General features: G+C 34.7%; 1 protein-coding gene across 1 annotated transcript in view; it reads right to left on the bottom strand.

The window, feature by feature from the left end:
• The window catches only part of LOC101636267 (chromosome unknown open reading frame, human C9orf84), a 60,180-nt gene extending 41,185 nt beyond the window's left edge, over window positions 1-18,995 (bottom strand). Inside the window, exons 1-8 of the mRNA XM_004677432.2 lie at window positions 18,931-18,995; window positions 14,209-14,393; window positions 7,704-7,869; window positions 7,391-7,505; window positions 5,383-5,533; window positions 3,585-3,686; window positions 2,418-2,529; window positions 820-914 (exon numbers count right to left, since the gene is read on the bottom strand). Of these exons, the coding sequence (XP_004677489.1) occupies window positions 820-914; window positions 2,418-2,529; window positions 3,585-3,686; window positions 5,383-5,533; window positions 7,391-7,505; window positions 7,704-7,869; window positions 14,209-14,393; window positions 18,931-18,995 (991 nt within the window). The remainder of the gene's footprint in view (window positions 1-819; window positions 915-2,417; window positions 2,530-3,584; window positions 3,687-5,382; window positions 5,534-7,390; window positions 7,506-7,703; window positions 7,870-14,208; window positions 14,394-18,930) is intronic.
• Between the last annotated feature and the right edge of the window lie 3,670 nt (window positions 18,996-22,665).

The following is a 22,665-nucleotide window of genomic DNA, read 5'->3' as shown; positions in this document are numbered from 1 at the left end:
AACTGGGCTATTAGCTCTCCTGGCCACATTCCCTTGACCTGAAACAAGCCCCCAACCCTAGCACAAGTCCTCCTCCATGGGAAAGTCCTGAGACTTTGTCAGGGAGTTAGCCTTTCTTTGAGTAAATATTAACCTTTTTAATAGTTTTTTAAAATAAAGATTTAATTACATATGCATACAACTACTGTGGTACAGGCCAGAGATGTGTGTGGAGGGGTGAGAAGACTCATCAGAGAAAAAGTGGGGAGTAGAACAGGCAGATTTACTGAAATACACTGCTGAGGGGAGCAGTGGGCAGGTCAGGAGAGGTCTGCCACACCATGTGGGTCACCTCTGAGGCAGGGATCAAACTCGTACTACAGTGGTTGTAGGCAGCTTCACAGTGCTGCACTTTAACCCTTTGTGCCACCATGTAGGGCTCTTAATAGGTTTTTTTTAGGGAAGAAGATGATCCTAAGCTATAAACCACCTTGATCTATTTGATCAGATTTTATGATGACTATCATTGTAGATATTGTGGCACAGAACTTTCTGCTTTATCCATTCATCAGTCCAAGTAAGGACTAATTAAAATATACAGAAGAACTAAAGCAGAAAAACTACTTAACGTTATGACTGATGCTTAATGTTAAGCACCAATACAATACTAAGATTATAAATTTTGAAATCCTAATTTTGTTATTGTTTTATATAATAAAATATATAGTTATATAATGTCAGTAATAATAACAATAAAAAGAAAAAAATGACAGTGCATTTCTCTGAGTGGTACCCTTCATCTATTCTTTCTATTAGCACTCAAAATCAATTAATCTTTACCTTTAAGCAAAAATGAGTTCAAAGAGTTTCTACAGCTTTCTGACTGCAACATCTTATCGTCTTTGTTGGCTGATTCTTCAGCAGTAAGCAAACTGCTGAAAAAAAAAATCAAAGTTTAATACATAATATTTTTTTAAAGATTTATTTATTTATGGCTGATTCTTCAGCAGTAAGCAAACTACTGAAAAAAAATCAAAGTTTAATATGTTAATATTTTTAAGATTTATTTATCAATACATTAATATTTTTAAAAGATTTATTTATTTATACAAGAGCTGAGGTGCAAGTCAGAGATGTGAGGGGTGAGAGGATTCACCAGACATAGTGGGGAGCAAAACAAGGAGATCCACTGAAATACACTGCTGAGGGGAGTAACAGGCAAGAGAGAGGTCTGCTGCTGCGCCATGTGGGTCACCTCCCTGGCCAGGGATGACAACTTGTGCTGCAGTGACTAAGGATAGTTCATAGTGCGTCTTAATCCCTTGAGCCACCAGGAAGGCCCCTTAATACACTAACATTATTTTGGGCTTTTTGCACAATAAAATTTTGGAGCCAGAGGGGAATAACTTAGAAGTGTTTTAAAAACTGCTAGCACCAACCCTATAAGCCATCCAAAATAAAAAATACAAATCTAGGTGAAATTTCTGTACTTAACATGCAAAAGAGTAGCTTTAACACAAATTTTTAATGAAGTGTTGTTCTGCTGAACAGAAATTCTGGATCCTCTATTGGCTTAGGATCAGAACTATGTAAAAAGTTCCCTCTGCTCTACCTTCTCAGGAAGTAACAGTTCTAAAATTCAGTTCAAGTCCTTCAACCTTGATGGCTCTGTAAGTGATATATGTCTTTTTGGGGACCCCAGGGGAGAAGGAACCTGTGATTTCTACTGAGTGCCAACAGAAGTGCTACTGGCAAGCAACCAATATGGATATGCCCATATCCTAAGCAGACTGTTCCAAAGTTTAGGTATAAAAATTTTTCCTGTTGTTTACTTTTTGGTAGTAATACATTCACATTTAACTACTAAACTATAGGGCTCTCCCTGGTGGTGCAGAAGGAACAGCACTAAGAAGCTACATGCTCGACTCCGCCCACCTCAGAGGTGATCGATCCACATGGCCAGCGCAGCAGACCTCTCCTGACCCGCCCGAGGCTCCCCTCAGCAGTGTACTTCTTCGATCTGCCCGTTCTGCTCCCCACACTGTCTCTAGTGAAGCCTCTCATCACCCTTGTGCCTCTGGCCTGTAACCCAGCTCTGTATGCATAAATAAATAAATCTTTATAAGTGAAGATACTAAAATATAACAGAGCTTAGTCTTATCACTTACTCGTTCCCATATTTCCAGGTTACCCATTGTGTTCCCTTCTGGACACAAGTTTCTGATATTTATGTGTCCTTCTAAAGATATTATATACATATAAAACCAAATATGTACATAAACATTCATATATTCTTTCCACTTATTTACTATAGACACTGTTCTGTATCTTGTATTTTTTTCACAGGGAAATCTCAGAAATTGCCTTTATATGGAGAAATTCAAAAGACTTCTTGTTCTGAACTGCAGTTTGAGTTTTAGATAATAATCCATACTTACATTTTAGAAACAGGAGAATATGGAAATGTCTGAAGTCTTGTACATAATGAATTCACTGAAGAAGGTTGTTCGTTTGTTAGGTCTAGTTGAGTTAAGGGCATTTCTAACTCTACTAGAATAACAGAAATTTAAAAACATCCTGGTATTACATAAACATTAAATAATAAAATTTAGAACTCTTTATGAATCAGTAATTATGTTTGATCAGTTTATTCTAATAAAAATTTTAATTTACCCAATTTTAAATTTTAAATAACCCAAATTTCTTATTTGGGTTATTTAAAATGTAAAATCACAGTTTAAAATTTTCATTATAAAAGGAATTACACAGACAACACATAATATTTCAACTGTAACAGTGATGATTTTTAAAAAATACATTGAAAGATTATAGACAAGATAAAAATCTAAAAATTTTTATTTTTAATGGTGTTTTAACTTTGTTAGCTTATATTGTCAGTTGGTAGGAGATAGTTATTTTTACCTCTGTACTAAGTAATAGTAATATTTAGCAAATATTAATGGAGAGTAACTCTTCACCTTGACAAATATGGTATCTAGGTGATCTAGCATAAAATTTTAAGTTTATAGTGGACTAGACAATCTGATCCTCATTTATTCATGAGTATCCAGTGGTTTTTATCACTTTCATAATAGATGATTAATGTGATTTAATTACACATATTACTAAATAACAGTAATTAATATAAGAAACAACATAATTTGGCATTACACTAGAACAAAAGATGATTCTAAGATTCCCAGTTTTACAGGCCAATATTAATCATAATGATAGGCTTGCTTTGGAGTGTTAATGCATTAAATTTACTATTATATACCAAATGTCAGCAAAAGCACTAGTAAGTAAAATATGAAATTTTAACTACTGAGCTATAAATTCCCATTTTTATACTAATGTTATTTCCTCCAGTCCTCTTCTCAGTCTTTGTAACTCCATTCTAGATACTATTCAGCTCTGAAGCTAGCAGGTTAAGTTAATGATAGTAAAAAACAAAGTATAGATAAGAAAAAAGAACTCAGATTGCAATAATCAACTTTTATAGATGTAAACTGCTTTATAATAGACTTTAAATGCAAATTTACTGGAATCTTATGTCATATATGGGCAACCCCTGATAAAATAGATGACTGATGAAAAATTTTTACCGAATTTATCACACTCTGGCTCACACTGACTTTGAATGATCAAACTCTCTGTGGAATTGCATTTTATATCTTCAATGTCAATTCCCTTCTTGGTAGTAAGATCTGAAAAGAAAAGGAAGTCTACTCTCAGCAAAAGTGCTATTATATTATTTTATTGTTAGTCTGTTCATTCCTCTCTGACAATGTGAAGGTTGGAAGTGTAAAAACTACATTCATTCATTAAAGTGACTTATTCATTTCAATATTATTAACAGTTTTATGTCCTACTAACATAGTACCCCATGAATTACCCTGCAATTAAAAAAAAAGATTTTTCACTTTTTTTGAGTAATTTTTTAAATTGAGGCAATACTGGTTAACAACACTGTATGATTCTGAGGTACACCTCTTCAGAGATATGTTACTGCACAGCACTGTCCATAAGGCATCCATAATCCTACCATACTCTGTTAGGCCTTCTCTTTGCTTCCTCCATACTTTCTCCCACAGTAGCCTCAATTTTACAATCAGATTTCTAGGGTTTATTTGTTTTTTTATGTTCCTTGGTTTTGATTACTTATATTCTACATGAGTGAAATCATCCAGTATGTGTCTTTCCCCTCCTTACTTATTTCACTTAGCATAATCCCTCTAATTCCAGCTGTGTTGTTGCAAATATAAGATTTCATCTTTTTTTTCTTAAATGAGTAGTATTCCATTGTATGTATACACATGCATACACACACACATATATACAAACCATATCTTCCTAATCTATTCATCTGAATCTGGGCACTTAAGTTGTTTTCATACTTTAGTGATTTAAAGAGTGCTGCAATGTACTTAAGAGCACATCTATCCCCTTCAATTAGTGTCTTCCACCCTACAGTTTTTAGCTCTACTATATTCTTAAGGTCTGGTATGAGTCTGTTCCACTTACTGCTTTGACTTATAGGAGGATCAATAAGTCACTTGATTTAGTCTTATCTGCAAAAATTCCTTCAAATCTTTGTTTCAATCATGACAAATATCCCTGTTCTCAATGTACATCACAAATACCCTTTCATTCCTCCCTAATATTACCTTTGCTCATTTCCACTGAATTTTTGAAGGTGAAGTCAAATATTTGTACTCAAGTTGTCATTAAAACATATTTACTGGGCTCTCCCTGGTGGTGTAGCGGGTTAAAACACAGCACAAAGATGTTTTAGCCACTTCAGCATGAGTTCCATCCGGCCCCAGAGTGACCCACATGACGTGGAAGACCTCTCCTGACCTGCCTGCTGCTCCCCTCAGCAGTGGGGAAGGTCTGTTCTGCTCCCCACTCTGTCTCTGCAAAGACTCTCACTGTCCCTGTACCTATGGCCTGTACCCCAGTTCTGTATGCATAAATAAATAAATCTTAAAAAAAAAACATTCACTAAGTTTAACTGGGGAAACAGCTTCTAAATTGTAGGTTGTAACTCTCAGAGTCATCTGATTCCATGAATCATCACATTACTCTGAGCTCATACATAACTAAAGTCAGAATAAAAGTTGCTAGTATATAAGAAAAAGTTCTTTAAAAAATAATAGAGTAACAGGTGCTAGAGCTTTATCTATGTACTCATCTTAACATGGTTAGATTAATCTCAGGAGACACTCAAAGCTTGCAAATGCATTAAGAGACAATGAGAAGAACATGGCATTGTCATGACATGTACAATGCAATCTGTAGAACACAAATCTGAAAGTGCAGGAAAAAAGTTTAAGAAGCAAGCATTTTTATACATGCTATTAAATAATTTTTACAAATCACAAATTTAAAATTATTTCTTACCTCTTTTGAAAAGTTTTTCATTTTCATCTACATAATTTATTATTTCTGGCATTAAGTTTAATGATTCCTTCAGCTCTGACAGAGAAGGAATACCAGTTTCTTGTTTGAGACTTGGAGGTATTAAGAATTCACACTCGAGCAAATGTGATGGCTAAAACAATAGGCAAACACAAGTTTGTTGGGATGTTTCAAAAGAAATGTTTCTGAATTTATATACAGATCTATTTTCTTAATGAGTATACCAAGTTTTAAAGTAAACCCACACTAAAAAATTTCAATGCCATGCATACCCTTAAAAAGGCAAGTGTAGGCCCTCCCTGGTGGCGCAGCGGGTTAAAAGCACTGCACTGAGAAACTAAAGCCACTTCCGCATGAGTTCGATTCCCGCCTGCCCCGGAGGTGACCACATGGCGTGGCAGACCTCTCCTGACCTGCCCACTGCTCCCCTCAGCAGTATACTTCGTAGATCTGCCTGTTCTGCTCCCCACTCTGTCTCTGGTGAAGTCTCTTACCGCCCCTGAGCCTCTGGCCTGTATCCCAGCACTGTATGCACAAATAAATAAATCTTAAAAAAAAAAAAAAAAAGGCAAGTGTAGGGCCCTCCCTGTAGCACAGTGGGTTAAAGCACAGAACTACGAAGCTAAAGCTACTTCAGCTGATGTGCTCAATCCCCGGCCCCTGAGGTGATCAACATGGCGTGGCATACCTCTCCTGACCGGCTAACTGCCACCTCCGCAGTGTATTCCAGTTAATCTGCCTGTTCTGTTCCCCACTCTGTCTCTGGTGAATCCTCTCACTGCCCCTGCACTTCCAGCCTATACCCCAGTTCTGTATGCATAAATAAATCTTTTTTTTTTTTTAAAAAAAAAGGAAGTGTAGTAGCCAAAAATATATTACATTACAAGCAATGTACTCTTAATATCCCGTATGGTCCTGGTTATTTGTTAATGATATGCAATAATAACTTCTTTGGGTGCAGAAATAACTTCTTTGGGTTAGTAATAAATAAGTCCTGGTGAGTGGGAAGAAATGAAAAGGACAGATGAAAAGGAATAGATATTTATTGTACTCCACTGAATTTGTTTCTCTTTTATTCCTGCAGAAATGAATTCCTTAACAAATGAGACTATGTGCATAACCCTCACAGTTAATGGGGGAAAAAGGAAAGGAGAGAAAAGGGGATAATAGGTTAATAAATGAGTGTTAAAATGGGAAATTATAAGCGATTTAAGTGCCTTACGATCATTGTACATACACACATACATACATGAAATATTTTAAGAAAAGCCCCACATACAAAACATCTTGAGTTGTCTTGAAAACATTTTTTAAGTAACTTTAAAATGCATCTAATCTTTACAGGTCTTGATTTTTGAGTTTGTTAAATACCAAAAAGTTATTGGTACTCTCAACTGCTAGAATGCTTTACATACTAAAATGTACTATCACTATTCTGTGCAATTGGAGCCGAAATTGACAAGTTTGATCTTTAATATGCAAAGATCCTATCTTCTTATTAATCACTGGCAGGTATAATATGCAATCTCAGATCACCTTTGCTCTTATTCCTTCAATGAGATCACTTTTCTTTTAATTCAGGTACCATTTGTTTTGTATATAATCTACAAGCCAACATTTCTAGCTCCAGTCCTCAGCTTTTTACTTAGAACATTACTACTTAGTATCCAGACAAGGTATATAGGTTAAAATCATTGGGAGAGGTTTTTAATTTCCCTATACCTATGCTTCACACCAGGCCAATTAAATCAGAATATAGCTCGGCAGGATCCAGGCTTCAGTATTTTCTTACAACTCTCCAAGTAATTTTTCGTAGCCAATATTTACAACCACTGTCTTAGAAATAAATAGAACTACGTAATTGACACAATCAATTCATTATAAAGTCTTTTAAACTTGACAATGGGTAGATGGCCAATATATATTACTAAAATTTATAAAAGAATGCTTTGTTGGCTTTTTAAAAAGTATTACTGAAAACAAGTATTACAACTTCATTTAAACCTACTTTGTCTTCCAGTTTCTCCAGACAGAAGTTTTCTTTCTCCATGTAAATATCTTTTAGCACAAAATCTTTCAAATCGCCTTGAAAAGAGAAACATTCCCTTAATAAAGAAAACAAAGACTAAATTAGTGTTTACTATAGCAAGACACATACTAAATGTAGTCAATCAAAATGCATAGTACAATAAAAGTTGAGGTAAAACAATGATAAAATATTATTACTGATAAAATCTGGACTTGTGTACAAGTAAAGAGCATTTTCTCCTCATAAAAATATATACAATATGGGCATTAAGTACCTGGGAAGATCAGCCTCTGTGCAGATCTGTCCTTTGAAATCTAAAAGGGGGTCTTTCACCAAATATACTTTTAGCCTACTCAACAAAGTATGCACAGTTGGTAGGTGATTTTCATAGGCCATCGAATTATTTAAAAAAATTATTTCTTCATCATCAATAAAAAAATCTGTAATACAAATAAAATATAAAAATAAAAATATAAAAAAGTTAGAAAAAAAACTAAAACATTACAAAGGGATATAGATAGTCTTTGCCAAAAGTCATTAGAGTGGAGCTTTTTTAAAACTCATTTTTAATTCTTTAGTTCTTACTGTACTGTGCACATAAATAAAGCATGCAGGCCCTCCCTGGTGGTGCAGTGGGTTACAGCACAGCACTGTCAGCCAACCTGTAGCCACTGCAGCATGAGTTTGATCCCTGGTCAGAGAGGTGACCCACATGGTGTGGCGCACCCGCTGCTTCCCTCAATAATGTATTTCAGTCAGTCTGCCTGTACTGTTCCCCACTTTGTCTCTGGGGAATCCTCTCAACCCCTGCACCAGTGGCCTGTACCCTAGTTCTTGCATGCATAAATAAATAGATAAACAAAGCATGCACTGATACCTAAGTAAAAGTTCAATAAATTCTGAGCTCTACCTGGTGGTGTAACAGGTTAAGCAAACCATTATAAAGCCATCTGTAGCCACTGCAGCACGAGTTCAATCCCAGGCCAGGAAATTGACCCACATGGCACAGCAGACCTCTCTTGCCTCTCCCGTTGCTCCCCTCAGCACTGTACTCTGTCAATCTGCCCGTTTTGCTCCCTACTCTCTAATGAGTCCTCTCACCTCTGCATCTCTGGCCTGTACCCAGTTTTTGCATGCATAAATAAAGGTTTTTTAAAAAGTTCAATAAATTGTTTAGTATACTGAGTAGTAACCAAATATCCAGAAAGAATTTTAGTGGCTTTCTTTTCAATAGAGACTATTTTAAGTAATGGAGGAAAAGATCTCATGAATTACCCCTGGCTTCAAAGTAGCCATAGCCAGGTTAGCCTAAGCAAAACTGAAGAACAAAAGCATTAACTTTTACTGGTTCTAGTTTTTAATCCCCTGTGATATTTTACATTTTTAAAATATAATAGTCTGGAAATTTATATATTTTTTCATATCTTTTATGCCATCAATTTATTTATGCCTATAATTAATAGGTTCCAACAGCTCAGGTTCCCTTCCATGGGGAAGAAGCACATACAGAGAGTGCTTCTCTGGGTCGAAGAGGCAGGTGCTCTAATCGAACCCAAGTATCTTTCCTTTTGGCTTCTTTTTGTTTCCCTATCATTTCCTTCATGTGTTTCCGGAAGCTATCTTGGCTGTGAAAGTGCTTAATATGCTCAATAACATTTATTCTACTGTCACGAATCTTTTACTTGCTTCATGCTGGGCAATATTGTAGACTGCTCCAATTGTGCCATGTTAACATTTGTGGGGCATTCCTTTTTGAATAATGCCTATCCCCTTGCCTATAAGTCTGTATGTATGTAGCCAAAGGAACAATTCCCTGTATTCCAAAATGCCTAGACAATCTATAGCGGGGGTCTCTCCTTTGTAAGGAATGAAGTTTGTCTACAAAACCTACAAAATGAAACCAACTCTAATTCCACTACATTAAAGTTATTCAAGATGGTTGTCATAAAGTTAATTACAATGAAAGTTCTAAAGCAAAGTATTTTTTTTTTTAAAGATTTTTTTATTTGTTCATACAGAACTGGGCAGAGGCTCAGGGGCAGCGAGAGGCTTCACCAGAGACAGAGTGGGGAGCAGAACAGGCAGATCGACGAAGTACACTGCTGAGGGGAGCAGTGGGCGGGTCAGGAGAGGTCTGCCACGCCATGTGGTCACCTCCGGGGCAGGCGGGAGTCGAACTCATGAGGAAGTGGCTTTAGCTTCTCAGTGCTGTGCATTTACCCGCTGCGCCACCAGGGAGGGCCTAAAGCAAAGTATTTTATACAGTAGAAAACACTACTGCTAAACAGTTAATTGTTGGAATAATTGCTCCTCTCTATCCCCACCCTACCATGTTCATGTTTGGATTACTTCAGCTCTCAGCTGTGTCAATAATTTAACAGTTGCTGAGCTAAAGAGGGAGCAAAAAACTGACCCCCATTTTTCAAAAAGATCCTGGGAGGAAAGGGAAATTTAAGTTCACATGAAACACTACTCAGAAAGTCAAATTCCCAAAAGCAAAAGCCACATTGTTCTGGGCAGTGGAATGGCATGAGAGGAACAGCATGGCATGATGTCTTCCATGACCAATCACATCTAAAACACTTGTATTTATACACAGATGGTATAAAGTAGGGAGCCGGGAACATCCCTTTGCCTGGTGCTAACATGAAATGCCAAGGGAGAACCTATAAAATAGTCCCCTGAAAGATTATTTATCTGAATCTATCAAGTTCCTGATACTCTTGAGGTCAGGCATTTCCCCTGATAAATTTGGCACACTTTTATACACCAAAGAAAACTAGTCAATTTCATGTCAAAGCAGAGCTTATCTGAGACCAACATTTGAAGATGGTTCATTCATACGTCTATTCTGTAAATACTAATAAAGTTTTATTAATAGTAACCCAAGCAGCAGTAACTTATGTATCTAACTCCAACTTCCACTTCCAAACACAGACTTCCTACATATAGACTCATCGTAGCATTTCTGGGAACAGTGCAGCCTGTATCAGGTGAGGGGCCTTGTTTCCAAACTCTCCTTTTCTGATGGAACCACTTGAGGGCAGCATTACACCACAAGCAAAGTTCTTGATAGCAATCTTTTACAAAAAGTCTTTTATCAAGGGAACTACTTTCTTACATTCTTTTTGTATAGGCACCATTCCCTGGAAGTCTTATTTTAATAAAGCTATTACAATACAACTATGAGAACACTGTTTCCCTCTATTGTAGAGGATTGTTAAATTGTCATGAGGAAACACAGTTTGTCTAGTTTCTACAAAAAGCATCAGAAAAAAAGAAGTTTACTGATAAGAAAGAAGCAAGTCTTTTTCTTTGCAGAAGATAATGTTTTTGGTCTACCTACAGAACCTGTGATGACTAAATGAAAATAAAGTAGTTCACTAAATTATTTGATAGGAAACATAAGATCAATGGTTTTCAAATACACATAAAATCTAATTAAAAGATAATGGAAAAAAACATATAACCAAATATTAATGAATAAGCATAACAAAAATGTGCAGAAAATATATGGAAGAAACCATAAACTTTAATGGGGAATCACTTAAAAAAATATTTTAAAAAAAGACAAGATGGCCCTCCCTGGTGGCGCAGTGGGTTTAAAGCACAGCACTGAGAATCTAAAGCCACTTCCACATGAGTTCGATTCCCGCCTGCCCTGGAGGTGACCAATTGGCGCGGCAGACCTCTCCTGACCCACCCGCTGCTCCCCTCAGCAGTGTACTTCGTCTATCTGCCTGTTCTGCTCCCCACTCTGTCTCTGATGAAGCCTCTCACCACCCCTGAGCCTCTGGCCTATATCCCAGTTCTGTATGAACAAAAAATAAATCTTTTAAAAAAACCAAGATAAAACATTTTCTTTGCTAGAAAGATTATGAGAAAAACATTTCAAAACTCCAAATAACAATTCATTTTCTTAAAAGATGTCATGGAATTTCAAAAAACTGATTACAAAGTAAACTGGAAGAATGGAAAAACGATATGAGAAAAGGCAAAAATGACAAAAAAAAGAGGTCATTAAAACATGTACTTATTTATTAAATACTTAAAACTATGTAATACTGACACAATAAACAAATCAATAGAAAATAAAATATCCACGAACTCTAATGTGGACAAGGATTTGGCAGATGATTTAAGTGGCATTTCTAATCAATGGGGAAAGGAAATAATATTGGGACAACTGCCAAAACATTTGGGAAAAAATGCTTTTTATTCTCACTTTTAAACAACTATGCAGCTGCATGGATGGAGCTCTAAGGGATTATGCTAAGTGATTAAGTAAGGAAATACCAGATGGTGTCACTTAGATATGGATTATAGAAAACTCAAACAAGTGGTTAGACAAAGATAGACATTAAAACCAACCCCTGAAAGCTGACCGTGGAACAGGTATCCAGAGTGGGAGGGGTGGAAAGGATGGTGAAAAAGTACATAATATAATAGTAAAACATTAAGGTATTTCTTCTATGGTTGAGAGCAAGGATCACAACTATTACTGCTTTTACTGAACAGCAACTGAAGGTCCTAGTTAGCATAGTAAGGCAAAAAAGATACCATGCTGTAAAGGAAGAAATAAATAGAAAGCCAATGAAATCACTATCTTGAAGAGATACCTGCCCCCACCCCATGTTCACTATATCATTTTCACAATAGCCAAGGTATGAGAACAATTAATATAAATGTGACACACACATATATATACACAAGGACATTGTTCAGCCTTAAAAAAAAAATACCCATTTGTGATATGGATAAAACTGGAAGGCATTAAGTTAAGTGAAATACGGGAGACAGAGAACAACAAACACTACACAACATCACTTATTTGTGAAACCTTGAAAAGAAAAACAGTGAAACACAAGGAAACAGCCAGTAGAATGGTTATCAGGAGCTGGTGTTGGGATGTAAGAGAAATTGAAAAGGTTGGTAAAAGTTTACAAACTTCCAGTTAAAAAACTTCCAGTTAAAAGTCTGAGGAGTGAATGTATAACATGGTGACTATAATGGATACTAGAACATAAATGAAATTTGCTAAGAGAGGAAGCAGTACCTAAGAGTTCTCACCAAAAATAAATAAATAAATATATATGTATGAGGTGATGGATATGTTATACACCTTAAATACAATAAAATTTTGTTAACTATACCTCAATATAGCTGAAAAACAAACATGTAGATGGTTGATAAAGCCTGGGAATTGGTGCTTTTTATTTAAACCTCAGATGTCTGATACTCTAAACTGTACATGTACTTTATTAACAATAAGCTACATTTGCATTTACTTCTATATTTCAAAATATATTAATAAAATGGTTACATTTATTGACAAGCAATATGTGAGTATTATAGAAAAATTAGTATAAGAAAACAATAAAGGAAATAAATGTTTAAAATTAACCTATGGTTTAGTAATTAGCTATATTCTTATGAAACAAAGCAAATTTCTAGTATCAATTGAACATCAAAGTGTAATATGTCTTTTGATTTTGACAGTGAAAATTAAGTATCTACAAATCTAGCAATCAATATAACTGCAAACCAAGGAAATAAAATTGCAAATCTAAATTTATAAAGTGAAGTATAATGACAAGTTCCTTAAAGAAATATAAGATATATATAATTCATATATATTTTCATCAACAATATATTAGTAGTTAAAAGAGCTCCTAATGCTAGCTAATGATAATATGAAATTTGCCAATAGTAGCTTCCAGTTTGCTATTTTAATAGTAACGTAACATTTGGATAACATGTTTCTTACAGACAAATTCTATATACATAAATTAGTCCAAACAAAATTTTTAACAAGAAATTAGAAATAAATTTAATAACCTGCACAAAATTGTACCACTTTTAAGAGCAGATTTGGACTATGATCAAATCTGACTTTAGATTCAGGCTCTTATTAGTATATCATACTCTCAAGTTTAATCAGTCTCTCTCTCTTCCCTTCTACTCCTCACACAATAAGAAGGATTTAGTTTTATATTTATCATCACACCTATATGTCAACACTAAAAAATTTATACACAATTTGTATCTTGACATAAAAAGCAGTAAAAAAGCAAATTATTTTTCATATTCCAGCTGTAGCATATCCTAAATGACAGCAACAATTACATAAATCAAATTTAACTTTTTCAATTTAAAAAAGGGATAAATTATTATACATGTGAAATGGTAGTTCTAATTGAGTTTATATATTATTGAGACAATTCAATACCCTCTAATAAGGTGAGAAATTTGAAACAACATTTGGGTAAAATGTATTTTGAATTATTATTAAATAATGAAAATCTGTTAAAAAAAGATGAATTTCCTACTCAACATTCAATTATTCCATTTCTACTTTCACTTATAGCTTCATATAAATTAGATAAGACTGAAAATACCTGCATGTTTTAGAAAACTAAAAACAGCCATAATTTAAACTACAAAATTTAATGCAGTATCAGATTGCCATGTCATCAGATCTGTACCCAGATGTTAATATCAGTGTAGCAATATGTTATGAGTACCCAATGATCAAATCCCTGAAGCTATTTTGAAGCCCAGCATACTTAAAGCCCCCCTCAAAACTAAATTGCTAAAGGGGATTAATATGAAAGAGAACACATTTCCCTCAAGTGGTAAATAAAGCTTAGAATTATAATTTTGTCAAAGAATATTTTTAATAAAACAAAAATTTTAACCAATAAAAGAAAAGTCTCTGAGATGAAAATGTGTTGGTCAGAAGAAATGTTCAATAACAAGGGAAATAACAAATGTTTTACCTTGGTTCTGTGCTTGAAGTGCTGAACATTTTTCTGAACAGTTGACAAGTGTAAACTCTTCACTATAGTCCTTCTGGGTATAGATGCTGGCTTCCTCTATGTCAGTTTGGGAGTTTGGGTTTGAACTTGGAACAATTTCCTCAAATTCACAGTTAATCTGGGTCGTCAGTCCTGTGCCTGTTTGTCTATGATATAAAGATACTGATTTTATGTCTGTTCTATTGTAAAACCTCTTTATTAATGTTCATTGTAGAAAAATGACAAAATCCCGACAGAAAAATTAGCCACAGTCCCACCATTCAAGAGAAAAATTAAAACATTATGACATCCTGCTGTTATCAGAGTCTTATTTGTTTTGGGAAAACGTCAGCCCCACATGCTGGCACTGGGTGCAAAGTTTCAGTATGATCCCATTTACATCAAACGTCCAGGCAAAATCTAGAGATTCAGCAAGTAGACTAATGGTTGTCTATCAGAAAGAAGGGAAAGAATGGCGATTAACTGCTAACAGGTATAGTATTGCCTTCTGTGTTGATAAAAATGCTCTAAACTTGATTGTGGTGATGGTAGCACAACTCTGAACATACTAAAACCTGAACATTACTAACATACTAAACTCTGAACATTAAAAATGGCTGAATTATATGCATATAAATTATATCTCAATAAAGCTGTTATATAAACAGTGGTTTGAATTTCAGTTCCAACTATTCACTATTTGAGTAATCTTTGATAAATTACTTAATCTGAGTCTTAGTTTCTTATATGCAATATGGAGATAGTAATGACACCTCACATAGCTGTTAGGAGTTACACAGGAAACAGACATATGTGCAATGTCCTACATTCAACTACATTCACCTGGATGCAACAGAACAGAAGAGCAGAGAATACTGTCACATATTCTTTGTTTTGTTCTTTTTGGCCATGTGTTCTGTTCTGCAAGCTAGGAAGCTTATTGAATATTCTCCCTAATCTTTACCCAACTGTCCTAGCCTCTGTAATTTAATCACTTTGACCCCCACTTTAGCCTGTCCGTCAAGCTATCTTCATTTTTTTAAAGTGCTATTTACTACAATATGTATTTACTTATTAGAATTCAACCTATGCTGGCATTTTTAAAAACATTAGAATAGTTTTGTTGTTGTTAGTGTTCTGTTGCAAGTTGCATAGTTTCTACTTCAATAGCTAACTGAAGTAATTTATGCCCTGTTAGATTAGTGTGCAATTTGGTAAGAATAAATTTTTTAGAAACCCATGACAAAATGCCCATAAATATTAAAACACAGTACACTAAAAAGTAGTAAAACTAATATTAAAATTAGGTCTTAAAATAAATATGAGAGCTCTTAAAATCATTATTAAGGAGTAACAAAAAAAAAAAGGACAAGACAGTGAGATGAGAAAGAAATTCCAAGATTTAGAAAATCTAGATAGTGCTGATGAATAAAACTGCAGTTCCTGAACTATTTCAAATAAAATGTCAGTGTGGACAGTCTCTGTACATTCTGCTCAATTTTTCTGTGAACTAAAATTTCTCTTAAAAACAAGGTCTATCAAAAATTAAATTTTACTGCATGAGTTGAAAATGAAATTAATAATGACTTAAACACATATGAAAAATCTGGAGATTAAAGCTCTGACAATTTGTCAGGGACAGAGGTTTCTGTTGTTCCACTCTGCCATTCTTAGGTTTAGTTGGTCAGTACAGTCCAAAATGATGGAAGAAGTCATTATATCTGAACTGCAGCATCAGGAAGGACTAAAGGAGAAAAACATGCCTCTGCTTTTTAAGGACACATTTTAGTTGGTTACTTATTTCTCTCAAGTCAAACAGGAAAAACTTAAATTACTAAAACTTGAGTATGTGAATAATGACTAAATTCTTCCTGTATTTGATTAATACTCTTTGCAGAAAGTGAAGCAATAGACTAAATTATTTACATTTGCAATGATGGCCCTAAGCTGTGTGTAGATTAACAATGCAGAATGGGTTAACTGTTCATGTTATCCTCTGTGGTCCTATCCCTGACATTGTTCTTCCCACACTATGTTATAATTATTTATTTTAAATCTCTATTTCCCCATTTTCTTGTATTATTTCAGAGTAGAATTTTTTTGTCATTCATTTTTATAGCAAGTATTGAACACACAGGATATCCAGTAAATATGGGATGAATGACTGAAATAACAAATTATTTTCACAAAACAAGTTTGAAAGCCAGACTTAAATCTGCATTTATACTATACAGAAAAAACTTTTTTTAAAAAGTGTTTATGCATACAGAAATGGGGTACAGAAAAGAGGTGCAGGGGCAGTGTGAGGATTCACCAAAACAGAGTGGGGAGCAGAACAGGCAGATCAACAAAGTGCACTGATGAGGGGAGTAGCGGGAGAGACACTGGCAAGACAGCAGAGGTCTGCCACACCATGTGGATCACCTATGAGGCAGGGATCAAACTCGCACTGAAGCAGCCACAGCTTGGCTTGGCAGTGCAGGGCTCTAGCCCACTGAGCCACCAAGGAAGGCCCAAGACCATTTTTAATATAAAAGATTCTATAGCTATTTTCTATAGAAAATTTATTAACTGATTAAAAACATAATACCACACTTGCTATATTTCTGTGATCTTTGGCAACACGAATACATGGATAACAGTTAATTTGTAGTAAGAGAGGGAATATTAAAAAGAAAATATAAATCACTTCTATTAATCATTCCTTTATAATTCACATTAGGAATTTTTCATCAAAGAAAAAAAGTTTTTAGGATAAAATGAAGGGATCTTCTACTGAAATAAATAAAAGATATGAAGAGGGCTTCCTGGAGGAACAAAGGGTTAAGCACAGCACTATGAAGCTATCCACGGCCACTGCAGGATGAGCTTGATCCTGGCTGGGGAGCTGACCCAGATGGCACAGCAGACCTCTCTCACCTGCTGCTCCTCTCAGCACTGTATTGCAGTACATCTGCCTGTTCTGTTCACCACTCTGTCTCTGGGGAATCCTCTCACTCCCATACCTCCTGCCTATACCCCAGTTCTTGTATGCATAAATAAACTTTAAAAAATATGAAGAAATAAAGAAATACTCCATGCTCATGGATTAAAAGAACACTGTTAAGATAGCCATATTATGTAAAGCAATCTACAAAGTGAACGCGATACCTATCAAAATTCCAGTATTTTTCAAGGAAACAGAATGAATAATTCCAAAATGTGTAGGCATACCCTAGTCTTAGACTAGCCAAAGCAATCCTGAGAGAAAAGAGTGGAGGTATCACGTTCCCTGACTTCAAACTACAAAGAGATAGTAATTAAACAGTATGGTATCAAAACAAAATAGAAACACATACCAATCAAATAGAACAGCAAGCCCCAAAATAAACCCACACAAACACAGTGTGTTAATCTATGAGAAAGGAGGAAGCTATACAATGGAGAAAAGAAAAGAAGCCTCTTCAACAAACAGTACTGAGACACTTGGACAGCTACATGCAAAAAATGAAATTTTATCATTTACTCCATACACAAAAATTAATTCACAATGGATTAAGGTGTGGATATAAGATCTGAACCCATAATACACACAGAAGAAAACGGCAATGCACTCTTGCATGTCAACCTCAGAGACATATTTGGTGACCCATCTCCAACAGCAAAGGAAACAAAAGCAAAAATAAACAAACTAGACTATATTAAACTACAAAGCTTCTGTACAGCAAAAGAAATCAAGATAAAAACAAGTGGCAAACCATGAATTGAAAGAAATATTTGCATACCACATGCCAGACAAGGGGTTAGTTTCCAAGATAAATAAATAATTTATAGAACCAAACAACAACAGAACAAATAATTCAATCGGAAAATGGCAAAGACCTAAACAGACAGCCTTCCAAAGAACACAAGACACATGAAAAACATTCAACATCACTTATTATAAAATATCCTCCATCTTATTGTAAGATACAATGAGATATTGCTCTTTATCAAAAAGGCTGGAAACAAATGTTGATTGTGGAGGAAAAGGAACTCATTTACTTTTGGTGGGAATGTAAACCAATGCAACCTCTATGGAAACAGTATTTTTAAAAAAAAATAGAAATAGAAATATGTAATGTAACAATATCACTATTGGGTATTTTTCTGAAGAATATAACACAAATACAAGAAGACTTGCACTCCTATCTTCATGCAGTATTATTCACAATAGCCAAAGCATGGAATCAACCAAATACCCATCAATAGCCTGCTAGATAAAGAAGGTGGTGGTACATATACTTAATGAACTACTATTCAGCTATTTAAAAAGATAAAACAGTACCTTTCAGGACATTATGGATGGATCTTGCGGTGACTATGTTAAGTGAAATAAGTCAAAAAGTGAAAAACAATGACCATATGATTGTTCTCAGTTGTGGACTATAAGTAACTGAAAAAAAAACAACGAAATCAACTAAGACTCTTTGAAAATGGTGGTGGTTACCATATGGAAGGCAGGGAGAGAGAAGGGTACTGAAGTGTAAGGTTCCTTGGTGGAGATCATGGGAAGTATCTGTAGATATTGAGGTGTGAAGTTATACGACCAAACTTTGATATTTATGCAAATGAATGGCAAACAAACATTTGATGGGAAAAATAAAGGAAAATTTTCTCTTCTGTCTAGAGAATTTACCATTTATCTTCTAGATGTAAAGGAGAAATGAGGTTAAAGATACATACTTTTCAAGAAAATCCTCCAAAAAGAGACTTGCTTTCCATTCATCCAAGACTGAGATATCAGTCATTCCATAAACTGAAACAGCTGAGGCTAGAAAGAAAAATGTAAGTTTCTAGAGTTGTCTTTAACAATTAATATAAGGATGCCAAACATTAATCTTTTACACAATGGCATTATCTTTATTTCTTTGCAAATGTAGTTTTTTCCAAAGTGATATCAGATATTTGAGCAATCATTCTTGTCATTACAAGCCCTGCCCCCAATCAACCAGTCAAAACAAAATCATCTGAATACATCTTTATTTTTAGTCTCTCTTTTGCTTACATAGCACTACCACCTCAGACAGTCCTGTCCAATAGCTCATGTTGCTCCTTAAAGACCCTTTATTAATCAGTCCACCTCACTGTGATATATTCCTCTCGAAGCACCATAATAAATATATCAGTAGCACTTACTCTGATGAACTCCAGAATCATTTAAAAACTACACACAGTCATATTGGAAATGTTATGCATCCATAGCTTGTCTCCCAAATTAGACCTTAGGTTCTTTAAGGAGAGGGACCAGGCCCTCCCTGGTGGCGCAGCGAGTTAAAACACAGCACTAAGAAGCTTAAGCCACTTCCGCATGAGTTCAATTCCTGCCTGCCCCAGAGGTCGGGGCAGACCTCTCCTGACCTGCCCGCTGCTCCCCTCAGCAGTGTGCTTCGACCATCTGCCTGTTCTGCTCCCTGCTCTGTCTCTGGTGAATCCTCTCACCCTCCGCATCTCTGGCCTGTACCCCAGTTCTGTATGAATAAATAAATCTTAAAAAAAATAAATAAAAAATAAGGAGAGGGACCATCTTATCTATTAGTGTCCAAAGAAGCCACTGAGTAAAGAAATCACTGATAATAATAGCTGACATGAATTTTTATTAGCTTCCTACTTTGAACAAATCACTTAATTCCTAACTCTATGCCTCACTGAAAAATATATAAGCTTAGTGGCTATGAGCACAGGTTCTGGGGCAGGAGGAAGGCTAGGGTTGAGGACAGGGTGGGAAGAGAGCACAAAGGACTGTGATGGAGGACTCTGGGTGTATTATGGTGACTACACCTGAGGCGGGACGTCCCATCGATCCAAAACATAACAAGGTTGTAAAATAATGATACTTTCATTAAAAAAGAATCACCCTACACAGATTTTAATACTTACATTGGTACTTAATAACAGTATAATTTGGGATAAATGTCTTAATGTCTTCGTACCTCAATTCCCTCATATACATGTTAAGAGTAAATCTTTTCACAGAGCTGTTACATGGAGTAAATGTGACGGAACATGCAAATTGCTTAAAATAGTGTCTGGCAACCAGTAAATGCCTAATTAAATTTGGCTGTTTTTGCTGTTATTTCAAAAAAGAAAAGGAAAACAGCATGAAATGATAAACCTGTTTTTTCCTTTTGTACTTTTAGAGAAGCAGTTAGATGAAAGCTTATTATTTATATATTTCCAATCTCAGTGATATCCATTTTTACAATAATCATTATATTCCCTCAGGTCAATTTTTGAAAAACATCAATTATGTTATGTTACTCTCATCCTTAAAAATGCTCAATGACTTCCCACATCAAACAAAAAAATTATTAAACTCCATACTACAAAGTTTCATATTATTCAGAAACTACCTACTTCTCAGGTCTCTGCTTTTTAGTAACTGGTCACAATGGTCTAAAATCTAGTGCTTACCATGTCTATGCCATAATTAGGCACTTTGCACTTGCTTGAAATGGTTCTCCTAGTTCTCTTTTTGTGAGTGTTGTCTCTTCATCATTCAGTACTCAACTGAAATGGCTACCTCTTCATAGAGTTCTTTATCTAATCACCTTTCTAACCACTACTCCTGAAATTCCCTATCCCATTTGTCAATACATTTCTCTATACAACTATACAATTTTAGTTTATATACTTAGTAGCTTTATTAGTGCATCCTCGTTACCAGTCTAGAGCCCACTAAGTGTAGAGAGTACATCTTTGTCTTACAGGATAACATCACTCTTGGCACCTGCAACAGTGCCTGGCTAGATAAATGTTGCTAACTGACTTAACTCCTCCATGAAAACTAATCTTTCTTTTTTGTTTTTTATTTAGGAAACATTGGTTTTCAACACTAAATGTTGGTTGTCAACATCCTTGTTCAGGGAAATAGGTTCACCTCTCCTCAGATGCACCCAGAGTTCTTTACCATAATCCATTAAGTCCCCTCCTACTGGCTATACCTTCCTTAAGTTCACAGCATGGTAAAAGAAAAAAATAATGATTTTTACATATATAATTTCAAAATTATTTTGTATATCATTACAACTTACAATAGTCCTCATACAGTTGAGTAGAATCCTGTTACAGTACATTTACAATTGGAATATGGTAAGACTTGCCTTATTTTTTCTGTTCATATCTAGTATAAGCTTTCCAATTCTTTATTACCTAAACTGTCACAAAAATAGTGACTTGTAAACATCTTGGAATTCTGATATGAATAAATGCCATGTGTTTTTATTCAATGAGGAAAGCACTGCATTTTCTTAATAATTTCTAACATAATTTTTAAAATAGATTTTTGAGAAATAAAGAATATACCTCTTGTCCATGGCTTCCTATATTTAATAATGCTTGTATAATTTTCATCTTGATATAAACATGAAGGTATCCGAAGTAAAAAAGCATCTACACAAAGCTTCTTTTTAATTGTATACTGTGTAAGAAAGTAAAATCTTTTAATGTATTTAATGTCTCTCAATATTCAAAACATTTAACTTTTTTATTCTCTTAAATCTGTCTTATTTTTATTCAACACTGTTGTGATTAATATTACAAAACTTCTTTTCTAAAATTTGCCATTGATTAGTATTATATTTGTATTTTATCATGGGGTATGGTACAGCAGAAGAAACTAAGATACTGTGGGCAAAGTTAAAAGTTTGAGAATGTCTAATTTTGGGAATGGTCAATAAATTCATAAATATTTTTGTGTAACAATGACCCTTATTCCTTACTATGTATATGTTATAATGACACATTTGTTTCCCTAAGTTACAGGGTACAATAAAACCTGGAGGTGCTTATATGTCTTATTTCCTGCAAAATGTAACAGTTTTAGTTACATTGGAGTAATTTTTTTCCTCAGTATTTGGGGTCAATTTATAAAGAAAACCAAAATTTAACTTGTCAATTAAGATTATAAGAATAATAAGCAACTGTATGACATTTACTCTATGTTAACAATGTGCCTGGCTTGAGTTTCAGCTTTGTCCCAGGTATTTAGTTTCTTCAGACATGTAATTTCTACTATAAAAGGCATAACAGTATCTATCTTGTGAAGTAATGATGGACACATAATCCATTAAAAGAGCAAAGTATCTGGTCCTTCGTAAGTGGTCAAGACACACTGTTACTGTTATTTTATCATTTAAAAAACTGGGATTGTTCTTTGTCTCATTCTATTAAAGAATGACAAATTCAAGATTATTCATAAAAGTAGCCAAACTTGCAAGAATTTTTTTTTCTCCTGACAGCTTCAAATTCAAATTGTCAATTATTTTCTTCTAAAAGTGTTTTAAGTTTTAAGGCATATTAAAAGTGGGCATTAGGGTGATCTGGTGATGGGATGTCCAAAGGGATTACAACTGAGATGGAAAAGGGCACAAAATGATGTAAAAAAAAAAAAAAAAAACCTATTATATTATTCATTAAAAA

Source organism: Condylura cristata, unplaced genomic scaffold (assembly GCF_000260355.1).
Source record: "Condylura cristata isolate star-nosed mole 26May11 unplaced genomic scaffold, ConCri1.0 scaffold00006, whole genome shotgun sequence".
NCBI lineage: Eukaryota > Metazoa > Chordata > Mammalia > Eulipotyphla > Talpidae > Condylura > Condylura cristata.
The sequence above is the reverse complement of the archived record's forward strand: the minus strand, read 5'-3'. Positions and strand labels throughout refer to the sequence as shown.